Source organism: Rattus norvegicus, chromosome 13 (assembly GCF_021556685.1).
Source record: "Rattus norvegicus strain SHRSP/BbbUtx chromosome 13, alternate assembly SHRSP_T2T, whole genome shotgun sequence".
NCBI classification, from domain to species: Eukaryota; Metazoa; Chordata; class Mammalia; order Rodentia; family Muridae; genus Rattus; species Rattus norvegicus.
Genome location: NC_141546.1, coordinates 94,722,685 through 94,747,579, shown reverse-complemented (window position 1 = coordinate 94,747,579; position 24,895 = coordinate 94,722,685). Strand labels below are relative to the sequence as shown.

The following is a 24,895-nucleotide window of genomic DNA, read 5'->3' as shown; positions in this document are numbered from 1 at the left end:
GCTCAGTTGGTAAAGTGCTTGACACACACACATGAGGACCACATCGAAGTAAAACATGGTGGCATGTGCTTGTCATCTGAACACTAGGCAGATAGACACCTGGGGCTGGATGGCCACCCAGCCCACCTAATCAGAGAAGCTGAAGCCCTGAGCGATGTCTTGTCTTTTTTTTTTTTTAAGATTTATTTATTTCTATTTTATGTGCATTGGTGTTTGCCTGCATGTATGCCTGTGTGAGGGTGTCACATCCTCTGAAACTGGAGTTACAGACAGTTGTGAGCTGCCATGCGGGTGCTGGGAATTGAACCTGGGTCCTCCGGAAGGGCAGCCAGTGCTCTTAACCACTGAGCCATCATTTCTCTAGCCATGAATGGTGTCTTAAAAGAACACAAGTTGGACGGTTCCTGAGGAACAAGGCCTGAGGCCCACCTCTAGCCTCCACATGCACGCACATACATAAAAACACACACTCATCTGCACCCACCCACGTGCTGAAGAAATAGCTCAGTCGGACTATTCCAATCAGACTTAGGCATCAGCTCTGAGCTCAGTCCATGTCTAGTATGAATGTCTGCAGCCAAAATCAGGCTCTCTGGGCTGGACTTGTCATGCTGGAAACCTCGAAGGCTGACAGATTGAAGGTAGGGATGGTGTCCACTTCTGCCTGAGGCTCTCTGGCCCTCCAGACTGTGGAGCTTAGCATAAGCTCTGGAGCTCCTGGCAAGGTCTGGAATCACCTCAGGCTCACTTGCCACAGGGGCCTCTGTCACTCCCAGTCTCCATTTTAGCTGCACCCTAGAGCCAGGTCCTTTTCCCTCTTTTTTCTTTTTTCTTTTTGAAATCAGCACGTGCTACAAGCCGGCTCTGTGGTCCCTCTCTATTCCTGTCTCCACTGCAACAGGAGGCCATTGTCTTGCTTCCTCCCTGCTGGCTACTCACCTCCCACCTGACCTGTGTGCATCGCCTTCGGCCTGCTCCCCAACAGCCCCAGCATCCAGCCAGCTTCCAAGTGTCCCCGGCACAGCCAGGCAGGATGGGGCGGGGCAAACCTGCACGAAGCCTGGCTCACCTGATGCCCATCTTGCAGTCCATCACGCAGGGTGAATCGAAGTCAGCCAGCAGGTCGTCCATCTGGTTGTAGCGTTCCCCGTCCTTCACCACGTCGCCATGGTAGGCTGGCACGAAGGGCCTCAGCACATCCGCCATTAACCGGTCCAGGCATCGCTGTTCAGACTCACAATGCTTCTTAAGGATACGGCCATTCGCAGCTGCCTTGAAGCTCCCTGCAGAGTAAGTAGGAGAAGGACCTCTAGCCTCAGCGGAAGCCAGGGGTATCTGGGACCCTCTCCACCTTGTAACAGTCCCTTAGAAGCTGCATCAGACACCACGCCCTCCTTCCAAGCCCCACCCCACACAAGAGATACGGCAGCAATGGCTAAGCTGGGGGTTGAAGGTGTGGCCAATTGTAGACAAGCCCCTTAAGGCTCTGAGTCCTGGCCACCCATTCACTGACTGCTCTTTAATTCCTCTGACTCAAAACTCCTCACCCCTGAAATTACCAACAGGACTGTGTTCTGCCCACTCCTCGGTATTACAATGAGCGCCCCGCCCCCACCTCAACTCTACTTCTTAACAAAGAAGGTGTCCCCGAGTCTTAGGAGAAAAAACTCAGTGACCGAACAGGGGACAGAGTGGGCCAAAAAGAGTGTATCCAGTGCACAGGCCATCTGGGCTGTGTTCTTTCAGAGCCATTCCGACAGGGAGTATTAACAAAGGGTGTCTGGCTGTGCCTTTGTCTAAGTCTGTGTTGCCCGGTGAAAATCCTGCAGGTCGGTGAAGTCATAAGGGCCAGGTCCCAGGTGACTATGGAGGTGTCCCCAGAGGACAGTGCATGATAAAGGGCTTCGTATGGGGGCTAGCTCACTGTGCCAGCACTTTGGTGGCTATGGTGTGACTTGATCGCATCTCCTTCCAGTTTAAGTTCCTTCCTGGTAGAGACTTGGTCTCCACTGATGTTATAGCCAATAGAAAGGCATACGCAGTGGCTGCACACTGAAGTGGTTTAGCTTGGTCTCTTAGTCCAGGATTAGAAAGGGCAAACAAGTTATAAAGGAATGATCTAAAAGTTTTATGAAGGGAGACAGGAAGTGAGGTTGGGCAACAAAGGGAGGGAGAATGAGGGATGGAGTGGTTATATTCTTGGGGATAGTGTGTCAAGAACATTGGAAAGATCATCTGTCCCCAGGCACTCACAAGGCAGTGTAAGGATCACACCGTCTGCCGGGCCTGCTCTAGGGCTGCCCTCTCCTGGAGCACCCGCCCACATTCACCTGGGACCTCTCCAGGAGAGCCCAGTCTACTACCTGCATGTCCTGCCAGCTGGATCCAGGGGTACTTCTTCTTGAAGGACATGACAAAGGGGGACCACTGCACCATGTTCTTTATCTTCCTCCATGACTTGCTCTAGAAAGCAGCAAACAGAACACTCTGAGTGACAGACAAACCAGTTCAAACAAGCTGATTTAATGCCCACAGCCATTGGACCTAAGGGGCCACACACACAGCTCAGGTGCCCATAGGTGGGTCTGGAACACCTCGTTGGCTATGGAGCAGGCACAGTCATGGATAGCTTTGCCACAGTTTACAAACAGGTTTTACAAGGAGCTCAGGGGACTTCTTGGGGGTGTTTAGAGGTTGGTGAGGGAAGCTCCCAATCGGGGGCTTCTTAACCCAGACTCTTCCCTAGCAGGGAACAGTTAAGCTCATATTGCTTCTTTTCATATACCCTCCCAGTGCCTTGGATTCTTATCTGTCTATCGAGGGGCAGACAGCTGGTCCATCAGGTTCTTGGAGCGCAAGGATATTAGGACTCCGGAAAATGACATTTTGTACATCACAGGTGGCACACACCTGTGACTGCTGAGTACCAGGTGGGGAGCACACACCTGTGACTGCTGAGTATCAGTCTGGGGGGCGGTACACACCTTTATCTCATCTCCTTAGGAGGGTCACACAAGCTCAAAAATTTTTTTTTTCTTTCGGGGCTGGGGATCGAACCCATGACCTTGCGCTTCCTAGGCAAGCGCTCTACCACTGAGCCAAATCCCCAACCCCTCAAGCTCAAAAATTTGAGTCTAGCAGTAGACTAGATGATACAGCGAGAGAAACCCCTAAATACACACACACACACACACACACACACACACACACACACACACACACTCCAAATTATCTTCTAGGAAAGAAAGGGTCTGGAGGCTTCCCAGAAGAGGCAGTCGAGGACAGACTCTGGAGAAGACAAATTTGACACAACTTGAGGCAGCTGGTGCCATGGAGGCTGGAGGCAGTAGAGGTAAATGTGTGCAGGAAGTGACCATGTACGGGGAGTGGGCATGAGCAGGTGAGTGTGAGCAGAAAGTGAGCCCCAAGTTCTGGGGGTTCAAGAGCCTTTCCACATCTAGGCTGAGGAGTCCAGCAGACTTCCATTGGCTCTGCCTTTCCCACACAGTCTCCACTGGGAAGCAGCAATGAGCAAGGGTCCCATGGCCAAGGGCCACTATTGTATTGAGACCAGATGCAGGCTTGTGGAATGTTCCTGTGGATGGAGTGCTGTGCATTTGTCTCAGAGACCCTGACATTCTGCTGGCAGTGGACACAGGGTTTCCCTTGTATTTTAAGCAACAGCAATGTTAGGCAGCACCAGAAAAATGTTCTCTCCATGACCAGAGACTGGGTAAGGGGGTACTGTAGGGGCCAGCACCCTCCTTGCTTGTAGGAGTAGAGACAGATGACAGGGCAGGAAGAGACAGACTCAAGCCCTCATGAATGTCCTAGGAAGCACAGCATTCCCTCAGCAATCTGGTCCAGCGGAAGTGACTTCAGACACCTCTTCGCTCCTCTGTCTCCTAATCACCACAGCACCCACACAGTTTCCGTGGCCCCTGTCTTGGGTGTTGTCAGCTCTGCAGTGACATGTTACTGCCTCACTCACTGGCCTGAGTCAGCCTCCTGGATGATCTGATGGGATGCTGAGTATGACACACACACACACACACACACACACACACACACACACACACACACACCGTCTACTGGTGGATGGCAAAACTCATGTCAGCAGATATGCAAACAGCTGCAGCCAGCACAGGGCTTGCTGAATGAGTGCTTGTGACAGGCTGGGGTCCTGTGGTGGCAGGGACATTTTTATCTCTTTCACAGATGAAGCACACCAGCTTCAGCACGTCTTTGCCCCTAGTCCAGCAGTCCTCAACCTGTGGGTGGCGCTGCCGCCTTTGGGGTTAAACGACCCTTTCACAGGCGTTGTCCAAGACGACCAGAAAATACAGATATTTATATTATGGGATTCACAACCGTAGCAACAAAGTGATTTTATGGTTGGCATCACTACAACATGGGGAGCTGTATCAAAGGGCGGCAGCGCTGGCAAGGCTGAGGACCGCTCTTCTAGTTCACTCTCTCCCCTGCTGGCAAGAGCCAGGCCACACCAAGGACCTTCGATCTAACTTCTGCGCCTGTCCACAGTGACCACACTTTCCATGGCTGCTCTCGTCTTGGTGTTTGACAGTTAGCATTAGGGATGGGAGACAAACACACAGGAGACATCTACCCGTGCAGCCAGGGCTCTGGCTGCTCCCTTAGCAGGGAATCCCTGAGCCATTGAAACATGCCTCTAGTTGCCACCAAACCTTGGTGATGTCCTGTCCTGGAGCTGGTATCCTTCCAGCAGGGCCACCAAGGGAATGCAAAGCTTTCATTCTGCTGGGTGGGATCAGAGCCGGTACGTGCTTATGTGTCTGGAGTGATTTGCACTCACACGTGTGCGTGCGTGCGTGCGTGCGTGCATGCATATGTAGTGTACACAGAAGCTCCCTGTGGACAGTAAGGAGAGAATTACTAACAAAGCTGCTGTGACCACCAGAAAGGGGGAGGCTGCAGGGACTGCTGGGGACCAGGGCTTCAGACTCTTAACTTCACAGCAGGTGCTTAAGCCAACTAAGGATCGCGGAGGACGCTCCCGGGCAGTTCCTTAAGTGACAGCTGAACCAATCCCTGGGTTGTCATCCCCATCACACCAGCCTTGGCTGAGCCTCGCTGAGCATCCACGGGAGGTGACATCATTTCTCACGCAGCCAGACCTCGGGGTTGTGCAAGGATGGGAGAGTCCTCCTGACTTGTCCGGTTAAATCTGGATCAAAAGGATCAGAGAACAGCCAGGATGGGGACAGGGGTTTTTAAAACCCTAGGATGCACGAGAGCTGTTGAAAGCCGCGGAGATTTGAACTTGCTGAAGCCACTGAAGTTACCTTGGGCAGCCTCAGAGCTCGCACCTGACTTGAATGGGCTAAAACAGTCAGAGAGTGTAGAGCGGGATTTGAGGTGGGAAGAGGGAAAACAAGAGAAATAAAACAACACAGAAGGCCCACGAACACCAACCCTCTTCACACTTGAGGTGTCTGGGGTCTGGGGGGGGAGCAGAGAGGCAGAGGCAGAGGCAGAGGCAGAGGCAGAGACAGAGACAGAGACAGAGACAGACAGACAGACAGACAGACAGACAGACAGACAGACAGCAAGTGCTACCAGCAGGGCAGTTGCACGCCATGCTGAACCATGGGCCACCGGATCTTCCAGCAGGAGAGGGGCAGCTTGGAGCTCACGGCTGCCATAGCCTGACCCACCTTTTCCTTTTTCCTTTTTCTCATGAGCCGCTGCCTCAGAAGCAACTCGAGCTTCTATTTCCAGAACACAAAGCCTCCTTGGGACTTTGGCCACTCCCTACCCTGAAACCCCTGTCTTTCAGTAGAAATGACCCACTGTTGGGAGGGCACATCTCAGCCCTGGCTCTGCCCATGAGAGACCTTGGTAGGGTCTGACTCTGTGTTTGTGTAGGCTTTGAGGGAGGTGGACAGTTTCCCGGGCATGCTACTCTCCGGTGGCCTTTCCCTTCAGCCGACTACAGATATTCTATAGGGATATAATGCCTTAATCAAAAAAGGAGTCATGACCCAAGTCTTTTACAAAGCGGTCAGAAGAGGAATGACTGGAACAGGGGTGAGAGGAGGCAGGGTGTGGTGATGCGAAGCCTCTTCCCTACTTCTTTCAAAGTGTAGCAGCTATCAGCAAGGGCCTGGCATAAAATGGAAATAAAGGGCCTTTGTTTCAAATGTGGCAGGAATATCAGGCGGGGAGGGTGGCCAAGTGTGACCTTTCCAAGGCCAGGCAGGTATGGGCTCTGCTGCAAGGCTCACCAAGGCTGTCAAAAGCCTTCTGGCCTCAGGCTTGACACAACCATGCCCAGGTTGTTGCTGGGAAGCAGATCTCCTGGAGAGAGCCACTGCAGTCCCTGGTGGATCCTCGACTGCCTTCTTGCCCTCCTTCCAGCACCTGCTTGTTGGATCCTCTGCTAGGTTCGGGCGGGACTCACCACCTCACGAGTGAACAACTGAAATGATATACTGTGTCCCATGGTTGGATGTCTAAACACTGCCTAGAGCCTACAGAACTGGCCTCTGTCTACAGCAACAGACCGATGGAGCTGAGAGCCGTCAAGCTGTGGGGTGAGAAGGTGCCACTGCCCTTGAACTGGGTCCCGTGTGGCCCCGTGGAGTCCCGGGTGATCCGGACCTCCCTCCCACCATGAGCTCTGCTCTGCACGTGGCCAAGTTCAGGCGAGCCGTAAATATTCACTTTGTCTTGACTTCTGGATCTTTTTGTTTGTTTTATTTTTTTTCCTCCAAGACACAGAGTGCTGGCAATAATCCACCAGGCATTTCCAAAGGGCCCGAGGGCAAGTGGGTTGGCCATGAGGTGAGCCAGTGTGTGATTGGTTATTTATGAAGCACCAGGGCCACAGTGCTAGGTCCTGACCACACCGTCAGAACCTCATGAGCCCCGTGTCTCCATCTGATTCTGTCTAGACCAGTGGTTCTCAACTGTACCAATGTGACCTTTCAATACAGTTCCTCATGTTGTGGCGATCCCCAACCTTAGAATTATTTTTATTTTTTTTTTGTTGCTACTTCATAGCTGTAACTTTGCTGTTATGAATTATAATGTAAATGTCTGATATGCAGGACAGTCTTAGGTGACTCCTGTGAAAAGGCCATTCAACTCCCTCCTCCCCTGCCCCAAAGGGTTTGAGACCCACAGGTTGAGAGCCATTGGTCCAAACACTCTAAGAAGCTGGATTCCAAAATGGCTGACATAACCTGGTTTTGGGGAGAAGGATGCTTTATGGGTCGACACAATCAACTCCATAAGGAAGCTAGACTCTTTGGAAAAGTCCCTTCCTGCCTGACCCATTCTTCCAGCTCACAATTTTCCTTCCAGCCATTCTATTTTTATTTTAATAATTTGATAACTCTGCTTTTATTTTCAGATAATTTTTAAGGACAAAAAAAAAAAAAAACTCTCTCCTGCTCACCCGTTTTTAGGGCAAGAGCGATGAGGAGGAAGTAACTAAAATATCACTGTACCTGGACGCTCTAAAATCCTCAGACTAACACAGGACTATGAATGCACGAGGATCCGTGTGCCCAAGAAGGGAAATCGCAGGGAAATCAGGTGTTCGGTGTCTGTCTCATTGCTAGGTATGGTGCTGACATCAATGGGAGCCTCACGGCGGTGACATACTTGTTTCCATTTTGCCCCAAGTCACACAGCTTCCCGTTCTCTGCCATTTAATTCTGAAGATTTTGTTTTAGCCAACAGGATGCCCTGGCCTCCCTCGTCTCTCCCCTAGCCATAAAACAGCCTCACACAGACAGCGGGCACTTTGTCACTTTGTCACAAGACTGACCTTTCAGTTGGGGGAGGCCTGAAGGGACCTGCCCTCCCCTTCCTCTGAATCCCAGGCTCTTCCCAGAAGGTCCTGGCTGACATACACTCGGGGAAGGCACATTTGACAAAACAGTAGGCAGGAAAGGGCTCGCTCTGTGTTAGACCTTCTGCTCTGCTCTTGCAAAAGTCGGACAAAGTCACTGCATTCTCCATGTTTGGGAAAAATGCCTTCTTCTCGGCTTCTCTTTCTTTTGGTCTTTCCGTAAAAGCGGCTAGGGTTTCCCTAGTGATCGGTGCCTGCCCTCTCTGGGGAAAAGCCTGGTGCTTCTCCCAGGCCTCATGGCCAACTTTGTTCATTGTGCTCCTCTGGCAGAGGCCCCAGGAGGGCGGTGTGGTGCAGGCCCAGGCAGGTAGGGTACTCAATGCCCCTTCCTGGAGCCTGCTTAGAAACTGTGCCTGCCACAAAGGTCAGTGAGCTGGGCTCCGACAGGATGGAAGTCTTGAGGAAGACAGTCCCATTGCTGGTAAGGCTACACCTAAAATAAGGCTGTACTCAAGACTGACCATCTCTCCCTTTAACAAGCAAGACTTCCAAACCAGGGGAAAAAGAAGCCTCTTTTTTGCTCTGCCTTCTTGCCAGCATTGTGCCCACAAGGGGGCAGCCTGGAGCCGTTGTTCCGTCTCTTCAGACTGCCTGAGCAGAGTGGGAGTTGTGAAGAGAGCCCAGACCCAGGTGAACCCAGGAAAGCTGAGCGTGCCTTATGTGAAATACCTGAGACCAGAAGTGCTTCCAACTTTTTCCAGGTCTTAGAGTACGTGCTCACACACCATGTTGTATCGTTTAAAGACGGGACCCAAGTCTACACATGAAAACTTTTGTTTCAATACACACGCTATCCACATAGCCCGAAGGTGATCTTACACAGCATTTCTAGGGCACCTGTGTTTTGACTGTCTGTGACATGCCAGGAGAAGCTAGGTGGACAGTTTCCCCTGTGCGGCGTCCAGGTCGTTTCAGAATTTGGACCGTTTTGGGTGAGGGCTACTCATTCTGCATCTCCTTCAGAATCTGTTGTGGGCCTGGGATGGGAAAATAAGGATGGTTGGCCTTGGTCAGCATCAACTGCTCAGGCATGGAAGGCATCGCCCTGCTGAGGGGTAGCTGTCTCTCAACTGGTTTCCTAAGCAGCACATTCTGGGCAGAGAGGACGCCTTTTTGTGTAGCTTCCCAGAGGGCCCCTCCTGCTAAGTTGCCTGTTGCAACTCAAGGCTCAGTTTCTACACCAAAAGCAGTGTTTCCCGGGATGCTTCGCTGGCCACTCTTCCTCCTTTCTTGTCATCCAGAACCCTGGGGAAAGGCCCCGGACACAGCTGGGAGGACTCCTGCCTCCGAGGAGTGCCACCTTGGCTTCCTAATCACCCACAGAAAGAGGAGGTTCTGGCATAGTCTCAGGGCCACTGTGGGCACTCCACACTTGCTTCAGATGCCTGAGACTCTGCAGGGCTTGCCACCCTCCTGTCCCCAAACTGTCCATCTCCAGGTTGTGCAGCCCTCATCCAAAATGCTTGTGACTGGAAAAGTTTGGGGTTCGGGCTATTTTCTTCTCTTTCTCCCTTGCTCTGGGACTTTGGGATGTCTTCGCTGACAGCCATCATGTGCAGCCAGGACACTAGGGAGTGCGGCAAAGAAAGATCTCCCACTAGAGACCTTGCTTCAGGTAATCCCCCACCCCAGCCGACTTTCCTGAGCTGCTACCAGAGGGGCCTGAAATCCCTGCAAACGAGTCTTTGCTGTTGTTGCCCAAGAACCAAGGTTGAGGTGTCCCTCGTGTTCCTGGGTCTCCCCATCAGGCGACCCAGCAACGCTGTCTCTTATGTGAAGGTCACCGCTTGGCTTCTCCCTCCTTCTTCCAGAACTAAAAATGACAGCAGTGAGGAAGAGGAGGAGGAGGAGGGGGAGAAGGAGGAAGAGGAGGAAGAGGAGGAGGAAGAAGCAGATGGGGAAATGCCTGACCACACAGAGCCCATGCCTGCACCAGGAGCTGGCCCGCCTCAGCCTCCCTCCAACTCAGAAGACTGAGAGGGAAGTAACAATAGTCGGAAGCTGGGAGTGGCTACCAGGAAGAGCCAGGGGGGCTCTGTCCTCTCCTGGACACTTCCTCATGGAAAAAGGCAGAGGACAGAGGACATTTAGCTTTGTCTGGGAAAGGGAGCTAGGCACTGTGGCTCTCCCACAGCCCTCCCCAGACCCCCTCCTTCCCTATCTCCCCAGAGATTTTATTTTTACTTTGGTAAATGCAAAAAAACAAGGCTGAGACACTGGAGGGTGGAAATTTACTGAGGGCCCTTGTTGGGCAGCAGACAATCAGTCCAGCACTCAGTCTTAGGGCTGATCTCTCAGACAAGATGGGTAGGGGGGATCCCAACACACCTCCTAGGGAGAACTTTATAGAGTTAGGGGCCAGAGTGCTCAGTTCCTTCTCCTTTGCCTGAGGGGACTGCAGGGTAGGGCAGAGCCACAGCACATGGAAATGGTGATAACCAACTTGCGTACTAAGGACTGTTGACAGGCAGATGCAGTGCTAAGCATTTGATATGTACAGTGAATGTATGCTCTCAGGATTCCATTTTACAGATGTGAACACTGAGGCACACAGAGATTAGACTGTTTGCCCGGGTGCTAGAGATGGTAAGTGGCAAATCCCTTGAGAGTCCCAGGTCTGCATCACTCAACTAGGCTATCTCCTTTGTCATTTATAATGTGTAAGTTTATAGCCAGATGAACTTGGGCTCAGATCCTGTTAGTCCTGCCTGAAGATCATGGGCAGGTTACTAACCCTCTCTGGGCTTCAGTTCTCTTCATCCTTGTGAAGTGGAAATACCTCTTGGCCAACACCATCAGCCAACAAATCTCAAATCGAACTTTGCCTGTGTGGGTCCTACTACAGTCAGAAACGCTCACCCTCTTTCATGTTTGGTCTGCTCTCTCAGCCCCTAACAACCCAAGCCTGCAGGAGATGGTGCCCAGCAAAGGTAGCTGTCAGCTGGCTTGGCAGGTGTCAGCAAGAGGTCCCGACACCCTCCGACCCCACTCTGCCCTCAGCCTGAATCCCATCTTTCAGGAGGGGAGGAGAAGGCCAGTCAGACTCCCTGCCAGAGGAATGGCTTGCTCCAAACACCGGAGCCACTTCTGAGCATCTGCAAGCATTCACAGGCTATTCAGATCCCAGAGTCTGGCACAGAGGCCACCTGAGGCCTTCTAATCCCATCCCAAGCCGGCCCCCTCCCCCAGGGCTGCTGTGAGCACCTTTACTCTTCTGTTCCTGAGGCAGAAGGCCACAGGCTCTTTGGGTGGACACACACACACACACACACACACACACACACACAGACACACACAGAGACTGTTTTCTCCTGGCTGGAAGATGACATTTTAGAAAGCCAGGCATTGGAAAGGAAGTTCGCCACAGAAAGCAGAAGGAGCTCGAAGTCACCTTTGCCCGCCCCTTTCACAAGCGGCTTGCAGAAAGAAAGCTGCTTCTGAAACACAGCCTCTGTAGCACTGGCACTCAGAGCCACTGAGATGGAGACGCTTCGGGTTACAAGTGCAAAAGCCCAAGGACACAGGTGGACAAGCAGAGGGGACAAGGCTGAGTACTGGGAACTCCCACCTAAGGAATTTCCAACAAGGAAACTTTTGAGGAAGGGCTTACAGGCGGATCACACAGCTATTTTTAGAAAATTATTTCCAAGCAAGGCACACTGGAGCAATTCATATTTCTGAGAGGTAGCGCTGAGCTGCCCCTGGCTAAGGGCACTTGGTAATGCAGCTCAGACCTGCTGGGCACCAAAATCCCCCAGCCGCCTGCCTTCCGCCTTCTGAAGACACTTCTGCAGCCCTGTCCCGGCAGAGCTGATTTGCACCTCTCCACTGGGCCGTGAGTCACCCAGTTTCCCTCTTCTGACAGCCTGTTCCCGGTCTCAGTTCAGCTACCATGCTCTTGTTCACGTGCAGACCGTTGGAGGCGAGGCACAGGAAACGGGTTGCCAAAAAGGCACACTAGTGAACCCCAAGTACGAGCAAGATTCGTCACCCTCAGAACATGAGGCCCGGGTCATCCCGACATCTATGAGGATGTGTGACTTTCATAAACAGTCTGACTCATCACTGGTCCTCCTGTATCTGTCAACGTGGGGCCCTGCTGGTGGCAGTGGGCACTTACTTAGCTTGTTCTCCCCTGCGGTGTGAGGCTACCACGGGGCCATCCCAGAGATAGCACACTTGCCTCTCTCATTCAGAGGAGCAAACAGGGACATATTTCACCTCTGCTAGTGTCCCAGAGGGGACAGAACTGGGGATCGTGCTACACCCATCACCCTGGCAGCCTGTATGCCCACTGAAGTGGGGAGTGGGGTCTCCCACTCAGTAGAGCAGGGGCACTCAGTGTTTCATTCACTTTTTGCCTTTGGTTACAGGGACTTTAACATTTGTTTGTCAAGACATCGCCAAGCATCTCAAGATCATCAGTGACCAAAAACAATAAACGCGGCAGCAACACTTGTGTGTCACTACCCCAGGGAGACAGAGTTCTTGGTCCACACAAGAGTCCCCTTCTTGTTTGCTCAGCTTATAGAAGGCTCCTGGTACCTTATAGAATGGGTCTATAAGACCGTTGCGGCTCTTTCCCACTGGGTAGGGGAATGAAACTCTGAGGGGTGTGAGCAAGTCATTTGGAAACATCTGGAATGACAGAGGCCAAGGAATGATACTTGAGTTGAGGAACCTCCTAGCTAAGGGTCTCAACCAGAAGGCCTTCTCTGCAGTGTAGGCCCAGCTCTCCGAGGCAGGGCTGAAATGCCTTTGAGTACCTAAGGAGAGGGACACCCTTGCCGATGCCCACCTGCTGTCTGTCTGTCTGGGCAGGGTGCTTGTCCGAGGGTGGGGGTAGAGCATCCTATGAACCCTTGAGTCCGGCTAGGGCCTGAGAATGGCAGAGGGTGAACAAAGTGTCCCAGGACCTCCGTCCTCTCCCAGTGACCAGAGCCTTGTCTGGTAGCCGGGGCCCCCTCAAGGTCTCTGGGGACAGCCCATATTTAGGAACTGTAGCATCTCTTCTAGGGAACAGAGCAGCTAGCTGATTTATCCCCCTTAACTTTTGATGTTATTATTAGGCACATCTGTCTCTGAGTGAGGTCACCAAGGAAAAAAACCCAACCAGAGGAAAATAGTTTCAAGCGGTCGTCATTTCAATCTTCGGAAAAGGAAGCAAGTGGATAAACTAACTACCAGAAGATTCCAGAATTCAGGATGAGCAAAGAGGAAAATGGAAAGTACGTGCTCTGGGAACGGGGCGGCTGGGCTGCATGCACGGAGCACCCACAAGCTGTTTCCGCTTCCCTTTCGCGGAGCCTAGCTCTTTCCTTTTCCCTAACACAAAGGCCAGTCAGAGCCACTCTCCCCAATGCTTGCTCAAAGATCCAGGAGATCCTATTAGTGCCCAGTGACCAGCTGATATGGGACAGGGCTTCCCCACTGGTAGCCATCAGACTTAACGCAGTTCAGCTGTAGCGCCCCACCCCCCTTCTTTCTAAATTAGTTGCCAAAAATTGTAAATGAGACTTCACATGAAAGTCCAGTGCTGGGGTTGGAGAGATGGCTCAGTGGTTAAGAGCACTGACTGCTCTTCCAGAGGTCCTGAGTTCAATTCCCAGCAACCACATGGTGGCTCACAACCATCTGTAATGGGATCTGAGGCTCTCTTCTAGTGTGTCTGAAAACAGCTATAGTGTACTCATATAAATAAAATAAATCTTAAAAAAAAAAAAAGAAAGTCCAGTGCCTCTTTGACACACAGAGTCTGCGTTCCTGGTAGCCTGGGATTCAGTAGTGGCGGCTTGGGACGGGGGTCTACTTTTAACCTATCATCACCAGCCTGGCCCCTGATGGCACTTACATTCACAGGCAACCAACCATGAATGTGCCAAAGAAAGCCCAAAGACCCAGGCCTCCAACACGGCGTGGGCTCTTTCTCCGTCTGTAAAGAGATGAAAGTGACTGGCACCTGTGGCTCTTATTCTATAGTGAGGATGCAGAAGGAAAGCAAGAGAAGGGTTTCAGGAGCTGAGCACCGCTCCACAAGCTGGGTGGCATGTGGCCACATGGGTACAGAGACTAAGGCACACACTGAGCTAGCCAGCCTCTTGCATTGGAGTAGTAGCCAGGGAGAGGACAGGAGAACAAACACACCGGAAGCCTCAGAGGTCACCTAGGAGGGTAGAAAGAGGAGCTGAAGGTTTGGAACTTGCCAAGTACACCTGGTACCTGGATTGGGTACCCAGTCCCACTGCTTTCCTAGGCCTGGGGCCAAGGACACTGGATCTCACTCATTCCATACATCCCTCTCTCTTACACAAAGCTCAGCTCTGCCAGACCCTCGAAGACAGAGACCAAGCTAGGCCTGGGGACTCTCCTGGGTTCCTACCCTCCATGTTTCTCTGTCTGTCTGTCTGTCTGTCTGTCTGTCTGTCTGTCTGTCTCTGCAAGGCTGGCTTATTCGTGTTTGCCTAGATGTGCCGTACTGCTGGTTCTGGGGCGGCCTGTCACCCGGAGGACAGTGATTTATTGTTTAAATGGTGCCCCTCAACCCCTCCACCTTCACCTTCGCAGGTCGTGTCCATTTCCCACTGAGGCCCCCCCTGAATGGTTTCTCCTTGAAGGATTTACACACCACACACAGCCCACAATCCCTCTGTCACCTACTTAGAGCTCATTCAGAAGGGTCTGATTTTACTACGAGCATCAATTCCCCACAGAATGATTCCCGCAGGCAGGACCCCAGGGCCTGGTGACATACTTCCTTCCCAGAGTCGAGAGCTAATGAATGCAAGCAAACTGACCTAGCTCCTGGCTGAGAAGACTAAAACGGGGATCCTGCTCAGTATCTAAAACCAGTTCTGAAGGAGTCTGGCTGGATGCAAACTGAGATTTCTAGACCAAAATGATGCCCCTTGTATTCCTGGGAACCAAAACCCGGAGAAGGTGCCTCGAAGCCCTGGCATGAGCTGGCCACATGGACACAGAGATTAAGACGACACTAGCCTAGCCCCTAGGGACAGAGGCGGACAAAAGCCAAGCTGGCTACCCTATGGTTAATCTGGAAGTCCCCGGCCCCATCGAACTATCTGCATTCTCTGACCTCGATGCTGTTCCTGCTGCAGATGTCAAGACTGGGGTTATTTTCTCCCATAGACCAGGCCAGGGGTGGCCAGGGCCAGGCAAATGAGAAAGGCAGATCCACACAAGGCTCTGCCGGATGTATGATGGACGTCAGGGCAGAAAGAGCTGGACAAAAAGCTATCCTAGGCCCTTACTTCCAGAGACACAGCTCTACATCAGGACCTGGGTAGACACTCACCCACCATGCTGTCTACTCTCAGCCTGCACTAGCTTCCTTTAAGGGATTTTAGAAAGATCCAGGCTGAGTGACAAGCCGGTCCTGCTGGGCTCACCCCTTGTTCAACTAACCCCTCTCTGGCAGTGACATTCATGCTACCTCCTTTCTGTCCTGGGACCAGGGGCTCTGGCTTGTTATACCCCCCACCTTGCTCTGTTTTACCTGGTACGACCAATACCGTATGTATCCGCTATGGTATCCCACTGTGTTCTGGCTTCCGGCTTAAGGCTTAAGCCCGGGGAGTTTGCAGCCCAGTGTAGATGGGCACAGGCCTGACAATGAAAGATGCCAAGGCCACCAAGCAGCTTTATAAAGAGGAAGGCACAGTCACCAGGTTACAGATGGGGGGAGCATCGCTTTGACAGGGGGCAAAGAAAGGAAGTTTTGGGGAAAAAGGTGGAGTTTCTGCATCTTTAAGAGCCATGAGAGGAAGGCAGCACGAGGGTCAGAGGGAAGGTAGAAGAAGGTGGGCTTCGGGCTTAGAGAGATCATGGACAAAAGCAGAGAAACAGAAGGGCACACAACAGAGCAAGCAACACAGCACCAAGGGACAGAGACAGTTAAACTTTAGGGACAGTAAAATTCAGATGATTACAACTTACATAACCTTTGGTCCAACTCTCAAACACTGTGTCGGTCTCAATTTTTTTTTTCTTCCCAGTTTTGGGAATCAAACCTAATACTGCGTGGCTCATGCTCTCCCGAACTATGCACCCCTAGTTCTAGAGTTTTAATAATGCACACAAGTGTCAAATACACAGAGAGATGCCACTTGTCCCACAGTGGTAGCATAGTCTACATGGACGCTCATTCGGAGAACTCTGGTTATAAAGCAAACCCTAGACTCACACAGAAGGAGCTTCCCCACATTTCGTGAGCCACTTTCCAGCATTCTCTTCCAGTAGAGCTCACTGTAGGCTGGCCTGTCCCCAATCCTTGTTTGACTGCATGTTCCTGAGCTTCAAGCCCAGTCTAGAAGTTGGGTCTGGAAGCACAATTGTAAAGGCATTGCCTCCCCTTTACCCTTTAAGATGAACCACTTAGAGCTTTAACTTGTGTGTAAAGCATGTCATGGGGCCTGGGGGGTGGCTAAAATGTTTGCAATGCGATTATGAGAATCTGAGTCCCCACGTAAAAGTCAAGGGCAGACGCACCGGCTGAGGGACGGAGGTGGACACCCAGAGCTCAGTGGTGAGTCAGTCAGTCCAGCCAAATCAGCATGCCCCAGACTCATGGAGATTCTGACCCAAAGACTAAGGTGGGAAAGCAAACAGGGAAGATATTCCAACTACGACTTCTTGCTTCCAAACATGTACACAGTGGTTCACACACCCCATATCCATACACACACACACCACAAACAAAAACATGTCAATAGCAGAGACGTTTGATAACTAATCCCAATGAACTAAAGATTAAGGAGGGTACCGTGACTTCTAGAATTCAACCAGAATGAGGTTTCTTTGTGACCTTGCTACATTTTTCTCATCTAGTCAGTTGTCTGTTGCTTTGAGTGAAGAAAAAAAAATCCTTTTGAAATGAATACGAATAGAAAGTTCGATTGACTAACTCGGAGAAAGGCAAGATCAACAATACGCAAAGAGGAGCCATTTTTGTGAAATCTGATAAGTTTGCAGAAGTCTCAAACCAGAAACTGCAACGTTCCTTTCGTGTCTGCTACAAACCAATACATAAATAAGTAGACTATTTCCCCGTTTCCAAAATAAGGGTAATGTAATTAGCAAGTGTTTAATCCATTAATAACTCTGCAGTTTAAAAACGTTTTTAAAATTTTTAAAAATGAGTTTTTAAAACAATCATGTACACAAAATTCAGGAGCACAGGCTTCCCTCTCTGCACTCCTTTCCTAATTTATCGATTCATTAATTGCTGAGGATGATTCTTGTTATCACAGAAATAATGAAGTTTTTTTCCCTTAATATATGTCTGGAGCTAGATATGCTAGGAACACCCCTGGTACCTTCTAAGGAAAGCAAGTTAGGAGAAGAGGGCGTTTTCTGACAGCTAAGCTCAGATCACCTAAGGCTGGGCCACCGCTCCTAGCAACTTGGACTGCTGTCTTTAAGCAAACGACACAGAAAATGGCTAGGAACTTTACTATCCACCATGGAAAACTGCCCAAGTGTCAAAAGCAAGAGTCAAATAAGTTGGAGAAAAGCTTTTCTAAAACACATCATGGTTAAAGACTTAACAGGTTGTATATGTAAGGGACGCAAACAAGATTTCAAGATGCTAACAGATAACCTAGCAACATACGTGTAATCCAACATATGCGTATGTAATGAAACAGTATGTCACTCGTCTATCAAACTATCAAAAGTAAAAAAAGAAAATGGTAATAAAGATGAGCCCTACAGTGGAACATGGCCGACACACTATTGACACGTGCTCCCAACAGGCACAAGAGCTTCTGGAAAAACAGCTCAGGAATATGTTTCTAGGGCTCTAAAAATGTCTCAACCTTTCATTTACTTATTTTTTTTTTTAACCTCTGGAAATCTACTTAAGGAAGCACTCTAAAATACGGAAAAAGTTACAAACACAAAAATGTTAATGAAGCCATTGTTTCTAGTAACAATAGTATTGAAAATAACCCAGCATCCAACAATGGAGGAAAGATTAAATAACTCTAGGGGTACATCCGCACAGGATTTAGTTGATCACTGACCTAATTGATTATTTGGTCCTCAACTATGTGAAGACTAAAAAGTTACACGAAAGTTGTTGCTGTAACATTAGGCTGGTGGGGGTGGGGAGGAGGCTAAGCCCTAAAATGTGCATACTTTGTTTCTTTTCCCAGTGCTGCCTTTCACATCTAGGGTCTTACATACGTCAGAGACGTGTTCTACCCAAATGGATGGGCTTTATATGGCTGCAAAGAAAGCCATGGATACTAAGTGCGCATTTCTGCACTGTGATTTTTACAAGGACCTCAATAAACTCCCTGACCCTTTGCTCTGATTTCTACTTCTTATATAGTCTATCCTACTGCATGCAAAGAAGCTGTCAGGTTTCCCTTCTGAGTATGCCGGAGTACAGTCGGATTAATAGGCAACAGAAACCAGGTGTGGTGCCACACGCTTTTAAGCAGGTCGATCTCTGTGTCTGAGGCCAGCCTGGTCTAGACAGTGAGTTGCAGGCCAGCCAGGGTGTCACAGTGAGAACCTGCGTCAAATAGTACTAATGACCATGGTGATCAACAGGGCCTGTGTTTATTTATGGTGGCACCATTACAATGGTACATTTTATTTACATGTATGGAGTTTTCCTGTATTTGTGTATGACTGTAGCTGTACTCTATGCATGCCTGGTGCCCTTCGAAGCCAGAAGGCAGCATCAGGCCCCTTGGAACTAGAGTTACACATGGTTTTATGAGCTTTCTTGTTACTGAGAACTGAACCTGGGTCCTCAGCAAAACCAGCAAGTGCTCTTAACCACGAAGTCATCTCTCTGCTAGCTTAGTACTCTCTCATTACTCACTCAGTTTCTATACTAAGTAGGTTGCTGTGCTAGAGTAAGTGGTTAGCACTTTTATTAGTTAAATATATATGGAGAAAAAGAGAGAGAGAGAGAGAGAGAGAGAGAGAGAGAGAGAGAACATGGGCAAGCTGCAGTACTATCTCACCCCAGTTCTTTTCTGCCTCTTCCTGAGTCTGGTCTAAAAACAGAGTCCCCTTCCACAGGGCCCTTCCTCTGGGAGAGACGCTGGACTTCCTTTCCCTCTATGCTGGTCTCATAAGGAAGGTCAGGACCAAACCTGTTCTCTGCATAGGATGCCTGCTCTGTGAAAACTCTAGGGAACCCCGGAAGCCTAGGAACACTGACGAGGGGCCGGTTTGAAGGCAGAGAGCTATAACAGTTTGCTGGGGGCCTTCCTAGTATCAGAAACCAAGCCAGGAGGCTAGGGAAATGGCGGAGTAATCAAGAGTACTTGCTGTTCTTCAAGAGGCTTGGCGTCAGTTCCCAGCACCCACCCAGAGGCTCACACCATCCATAACTCCAGTTCCAGGGCCTCTAACGTCCTTTTTCAACCTCCGAGGGCACCAGGCACACATGTGGTACACAGAAATCCATGCAGGCAAAACCCTCATAAACATTAAAAAAAAATCTTATAAAAGTACTAATGAAAGGAAAAGTCAATGAGGAAGGATGAAGACAACAAAGATCGGATGTGAGGGCGTTGTTAATTTGTCCAAGTGAGAGGAGAAGACTATGCACATTTGAGACCCCTGATTTCTGCACTTTAAGCTGAGATGGTCTTTCAGTGTGTGGGGGACCACAGCTCCTTTGAAGTCCCACTCCAACCAAGAGGTACGGTCCCCGTTGAGACAAGGTTCCTGTCATTACCAGAGAACGGGACATGGCGCTTTGTGCCAGAGATGAGTCTGCTCACAGGCAGCAGTGAGAACAGCATGGCCGGTATCCAGGGAGAGTCTGGATCTTGTCTCAGGAGACGGTGGTCTCGGTTCACTGGGCTGGTGTGACCCCAATTGTTTGCCTGCAGCAGCTCCCAGGACAGCTGTGAATGTAGGCAGATCTGGAGGCACAGGCTGCAGAGACCCTGCATTTGACTCCTGTACCCAAATTATAGTCATTAAAAACAAAACAAAACTCCTACCATACCCAGAATGGTGGCCCTTCAAAGCCATTATCCTGTTAGTGAGCCCGTTTTACATCATACCAAGAACACAAGGACAGTTTTCTTCAGCGTCCCTTTTAAAACGGATTGGCTGGACCATGGTTCAAAAGTTCTTCCCTGCCCAGGAGTGGAGACGGTTTAAGGAATGCTAACACAAGGGACTTGAGCTGAAGACGATCACAGCAGCCAGGTAGTGGCACTAAAATCTAGCCAAGTACCAACCTGCGGTCACAATGATAATGAGAAATTATGCAATGTTATGATGCTTCTGAGGAAAAAGTAGATGTGTAGCCTCTTTGTGTCCTCGCCTGTAGTGAGACCCTTGGAAAATCTCATGATGTATGAAAACCCCCAGATAGAGCCCAGCCGGAGCACATGATGCAGACGCAGTATCAATACACTCTGAAGTCAGAACAGAGGTGACATAAAATACAGACTTACATCTAAGAGTGACATAGGGCCAGACGCAGCATCTTTTGGGGGGGGGGCAGTGAATATTGATTGTCACCTTAACAACTTCAGAGACACAAAGCTCTGGGACTGTTTGTGAGGAAGCTCTTCAATAGGTTAACCCACCCCAATTGGGAGGACATTTTGCTGGCTGGGGTTCCATACTGAAGAAAAATAGTTGAGCACTAACATTCATCTCCCTCTGCATCCTAACTGAGAAACAGTGAGACCAGCTGTCTCCCTGTCCTGTCGCCATGACCTCCCCACCCTTGAACTGTGAGTCATAATCAAACCTTCTCTTCCTTAAGCTGCTTTAGTTGGATGCTTTGTCACGGCAATGAGAGGATGGCCAATACACTACTGGTATCTAATATCGCAATTTGTGCTGTAGCAATAAAGATATTGTGTGTAGTATATATTTTCATTATAGTATAGGTGCATACAATATAGTACCAATATATATACATCAACACACATACATGCACACCACATACACACACACATACATACATACATGCACACCACACATACACACACAGGCACACCACACATACATGCACACCACATACACACATATATACATACATGCACACCACACATACACACACATGCACACCATACATACACACACATGTACACACATACATGCACACACATGCACACCACACATACACACACATACACACACGCATACATGCATACCACACATACACACACATGCACCCAGGCACACACCCATGCATGCACACATGACACACGCTATTTACATTTCTTGACCTTTCCACTTTACTATCTAACCGCCTGGAAGCCTAATGGGTGTGGATGTCTACATCTGGATGTCTTGCAAATCTGTCAGGGAGCTATAGGAAACTCCCACCTATTCCTCTGAGAGATCTTAGCCGCAGAGGCTCCTTGACCCTTCTCTTCATTGTTCTATTGAATGTCAAATAAGGATTGGGTGAATGCAACCGTTGTCTTGCCGTGTTTCCTCCTTCTTGGCTCAGGGACAGCATGTTTCGGGGACAGGGCAGGGATGCTTTATTGCCCTATGTTCCCCAGTCCTCCATCTTCCACTTGACTTCAGTTGTCCGGGGGTGGCTAGCTTCACCCCAGTTTCCAGACAACAGAGTTCCCCAGGACTTGACATTTCTGAAGAGCTGGTTAGGTTTCAAAAAAGCTCTCATCACCTCACACCAGCAAGGGACTTTTAAAGGAGGAGTATGTTTTTCAAATAGCCATAACGTGACTCTCTCGATGCCTCAGCTGCCCTGTGCTTGCCCCTCCCACCCACTTCCCATCATCCTCCGAGCTTCCTTTGTTCGGTACCTGCCCCACCGAGAGCTGCTCTGCTCCCATCCCACTTTCAGAACAACTATTGCAGTGTCCATTCCGGTTCGCTCTTGATGGTGCTCCAAGTCTGTGACCTTCCTATTTACCCACATGCACTTGGCTGCAGTGGCCCCCAGTAGCTAAGAACTCTGCGTCACCGCTGCGGTGACTCTGGCTTGTTCCTTCTCTACAAAGCAGAGAGGGCAAGGAGCTCAGGAGAACTGCAGTTTGGGTTTGCTGTTTCCAAGGCCACTGTTGGGAACCGTGAAGACTCTATGCCCCTCTTTTTTTTTTTTTTTTTTAATAAAGGAAGCCAGGGTGCGCTCTATAGCAGCTGAGTGAGGTGCTTGGTAGCAGCTTTTGCTCACCCCCCCCCCCCCCGGGTGCTGAGGAGGAAGGTGACTGCTGTAACCCCAAGGGGAAATACTTGCTCGACACAGGAAATTGGAACACTTAGCACTTTCCATCAGCAGAGCCTGACAGCAGAAGCCACACCTGGAAAGACTTGCACCACAGCTCTCCTGGCCACCGTCACCCCCAAACCAGTGGATCACTACTACATACAAGTCTACCTTTTTTAAATTTTTTCTTTCACAAACACTTCAGCCCTGGAGAGAGCTGTCATTGTGACTTCCCTTACCATTGGCAAAGGAATGGCCAGGAGCCTCTGGGAGCTGTGGGGAAGAGGAAGGAAGCTGGGTGGCGTCCTGGGGGGAACATTGAACAAGAGGTAGTTCAGCTGAGCACTAGAGTTCTAGTGCCATCCTTAACTGTGGAACTTGGGAAAACGTCTTGGTTCCTGCTTCCTCTGCATCAAGACTGTTGGGCCTACACACCCATGATGCTGTGAGAATCATATAGGGTAGTGGCAAACAGGCAGAGCTCCTGTACCTACTGGGTGTCAACTCTCACTCATTAAAATCTGTTCAGAGCCTTTCAAAGTCCTGCCTTGGCTCCCGAGCTCTCTCTTCCCCTCAACTCCTCTCCACTCCAGTCTCGGGCACCTTCTACGCCCCATCTGAAGCTCTGCCCACACTTCTGCAGTTTTGCTGGAGTGTCCTAAGGTGTCAAGAATGACAAGTCCAAGTGGCAGAGGTGGGAGGAGCCCAACTCAACTGCGGAGCCTCAGCCCTCCACACCCATATTCTCTGCGATCCAAAGGCAGTCTCCATCCTCAGTGACTGATTTGCCTGCTCAGAAGGTCAGGGTGGCCCAGCTTTCCATGTAGTAAAATGAACATCTGGTTGCAGTGTGGTGTCTTATGTGGAACCTTCTAACTTACAACTGCCTGCAGGGAGATTTCCGACATCTAAAGCAATCCAGAGAAAACGCAATCACAGATACCCCATCCTATCTCATTTCACTTTAGCACTGTACAGGTTAGGTCTGGCACAGTGAGTCAGCCATCTTGGTTTCAATATTACTGGTAAATTCTAAGGAAACAGAGTAACAGTTTGCATGCACCACTATGTAGCCCATCTTTGCTACTTTGTGGGTTCTTCTTTTACCCTTCTCTACCCTGTTTCTTCCACCCTTTAACCCCCCTAACACTAGATAGGAGAGTAAAAGGGACAGAGGGGAAAGGAAGAGCTCCCTGAATAAAGTCACAGTTGGAAAGGGGGCAGTGCTACTGTGAGACTACTTCCTGCTGATTAGGGACATCAAGTTCTGAGGGGCAAGTTTGATCTTTGCCATCAGGATACCTAATTTTTTCTTGTTATTGTTTCTTTTCTTGCCCATGACTACTTAACAAACCGTGACCAACAATGACCACTACCAACCCAGCCTGCCACTCGGGGCCCTAGCATTTATATATCCTTTGAAAAGTCCCCAGAATCCCAAAGGCCACACAACTGTAGAAACTATCTGAGCTGGCAAAATCACACCCCTGCTAGAGCGTGAGGCAAATCTTAATCAGTTGTGAGCAATCTGAAGCGGCCCCATGACCCACACCTGGGATTAAAATGAAAACATATTCTAACCATATTTCTGTGCTTTTAAAGAAACCACAATCCCAGAATTCTCACTACACCACTACCCACAAGTCCTTACATTCAGAAGGCTCTTCTAAGTTCTTTAATATAGTGGTTGAAAGGGATCTTGGGTCTGGGGCACCACCCTGCTGCTCCAGTTGGAGGTGGATTCTATTACCTTTTCTACCTGCTACTCTGGCTCCCGTGGTGACCTTGAAAAGCAGCTCAACTTTCTGACAGCCTTGACTTCCTCATCTGCAAAATAGGGATAACAAGGCAAGCCCTGCCTCATCCCCAGTTACTATGGTAACTGAATGAGGGGAAAACAAGATGTGGAGGTTCTTTACAAACCACAAGAAACACTCCAAGTTCAAGCTCCCAAGATCGAGAACATTGCCTTGAGAAGAGCCCGGAAACCTGGGAGTATTTTATTCTGACTTGTTAAGGGAGTTATTTCATACCTTAAAAGGAATTTGGGGTGCTGAGCAGAGTGGCATACATCTGTAACCTCAGCATTCAGAAGGCTGATCCGGGAGGGTGGTGAATAGAGGCTGGCTTGGTCTAAAGTGACACTTCATCTCAGAAAAGCTGAAGGGGTGAGGTGGAGAGCCCCGGGTAGCTGCCCAGAAGTGACCTTGATTTCTAAATCAGCTTCTCCAAGCAACTCGCACAAATAGCCTGTTGATTCAGACAGGGAAGATGGGGCATTTTCCACTTTCTCCTTTCACTTATTTTGGGTTCTGAGCCGTGAAAAGAATGTGGACAACCTTACCACGTTGCCTTTTAGATGAGCCTAAAGGTCATTTCCTAGAACCTTCTCCCGACTCGGGCAGCTGTCTCTACTGTGATGGCAGTCCATTGGCTCCAGCTTGGTGCTGGGTTGAAAGTCTAGAGCTACGTGAAAAGCTGTTTGGCTAAGATCTCAAGGACAAAGACATCCCCATCCACCTTCTCTCTGGTGCTCTGACCCCCCAGGAAGGGAACAGAAAGAGTTTCCAGGACACACAGAGACTTACTCTGCTTGCAAGGGTATTTACCAACCCAGCCCGCTAGACTGTGCCAGCATTGGCGTGAAAGAACAGAACAGGGACAGCTTCTGCTTCACCTCCTGGCAAATGTGCCCTTCTCTATTATTAGCAACCCAGGCAAGATGCCACCAGGCTGGGGACACCCCTTTGTGTCGAGGGGAAGGAGGCAGGAGGAGGTGCATGTGCAAGAGAAGAAGCAGGTGG

General features: G+C 49.9%; 1 protein-coding gene across 5 annotated transcripts in view; it reads right to left on the bottom strand.

Annotated features, from left to right (window-relative positions):
* The window catches only part of Itpkb (inositol-trisphosphate 3-kinase B), a 95,050-nt gene that overhangs the window by 10,414 nt on the left and 59,741 nt on the right, over positions 1-24,895 (bottom strand). For 4 of the 5 annotated variants that reach the window (XR_015635356.1, XR_015635359.1, NM_019312.2 and 1 more), the window contains 2 exons: positions 2,364-2,463; positions 1,070-1,283 (listed from right to left, as the gene is read on the bottom strand). Coding sequence is in view for 2 of the 5 variants with exons in the window: in NM_019312.2 (NP_062185.2) it covers positions 1,070-1,283; positions 2,364-2,463 (314 nt within the window). In the remaining 3 variants the exon portion in view is untranslated. Of the gene's footprint in view, positions 1-1,069; positions 1,284-2,363; positions 5,207-24,895 lie in introns of those variants that run through there. The other variant, XR_015635357.1, reaches the window with a different exon arrangement.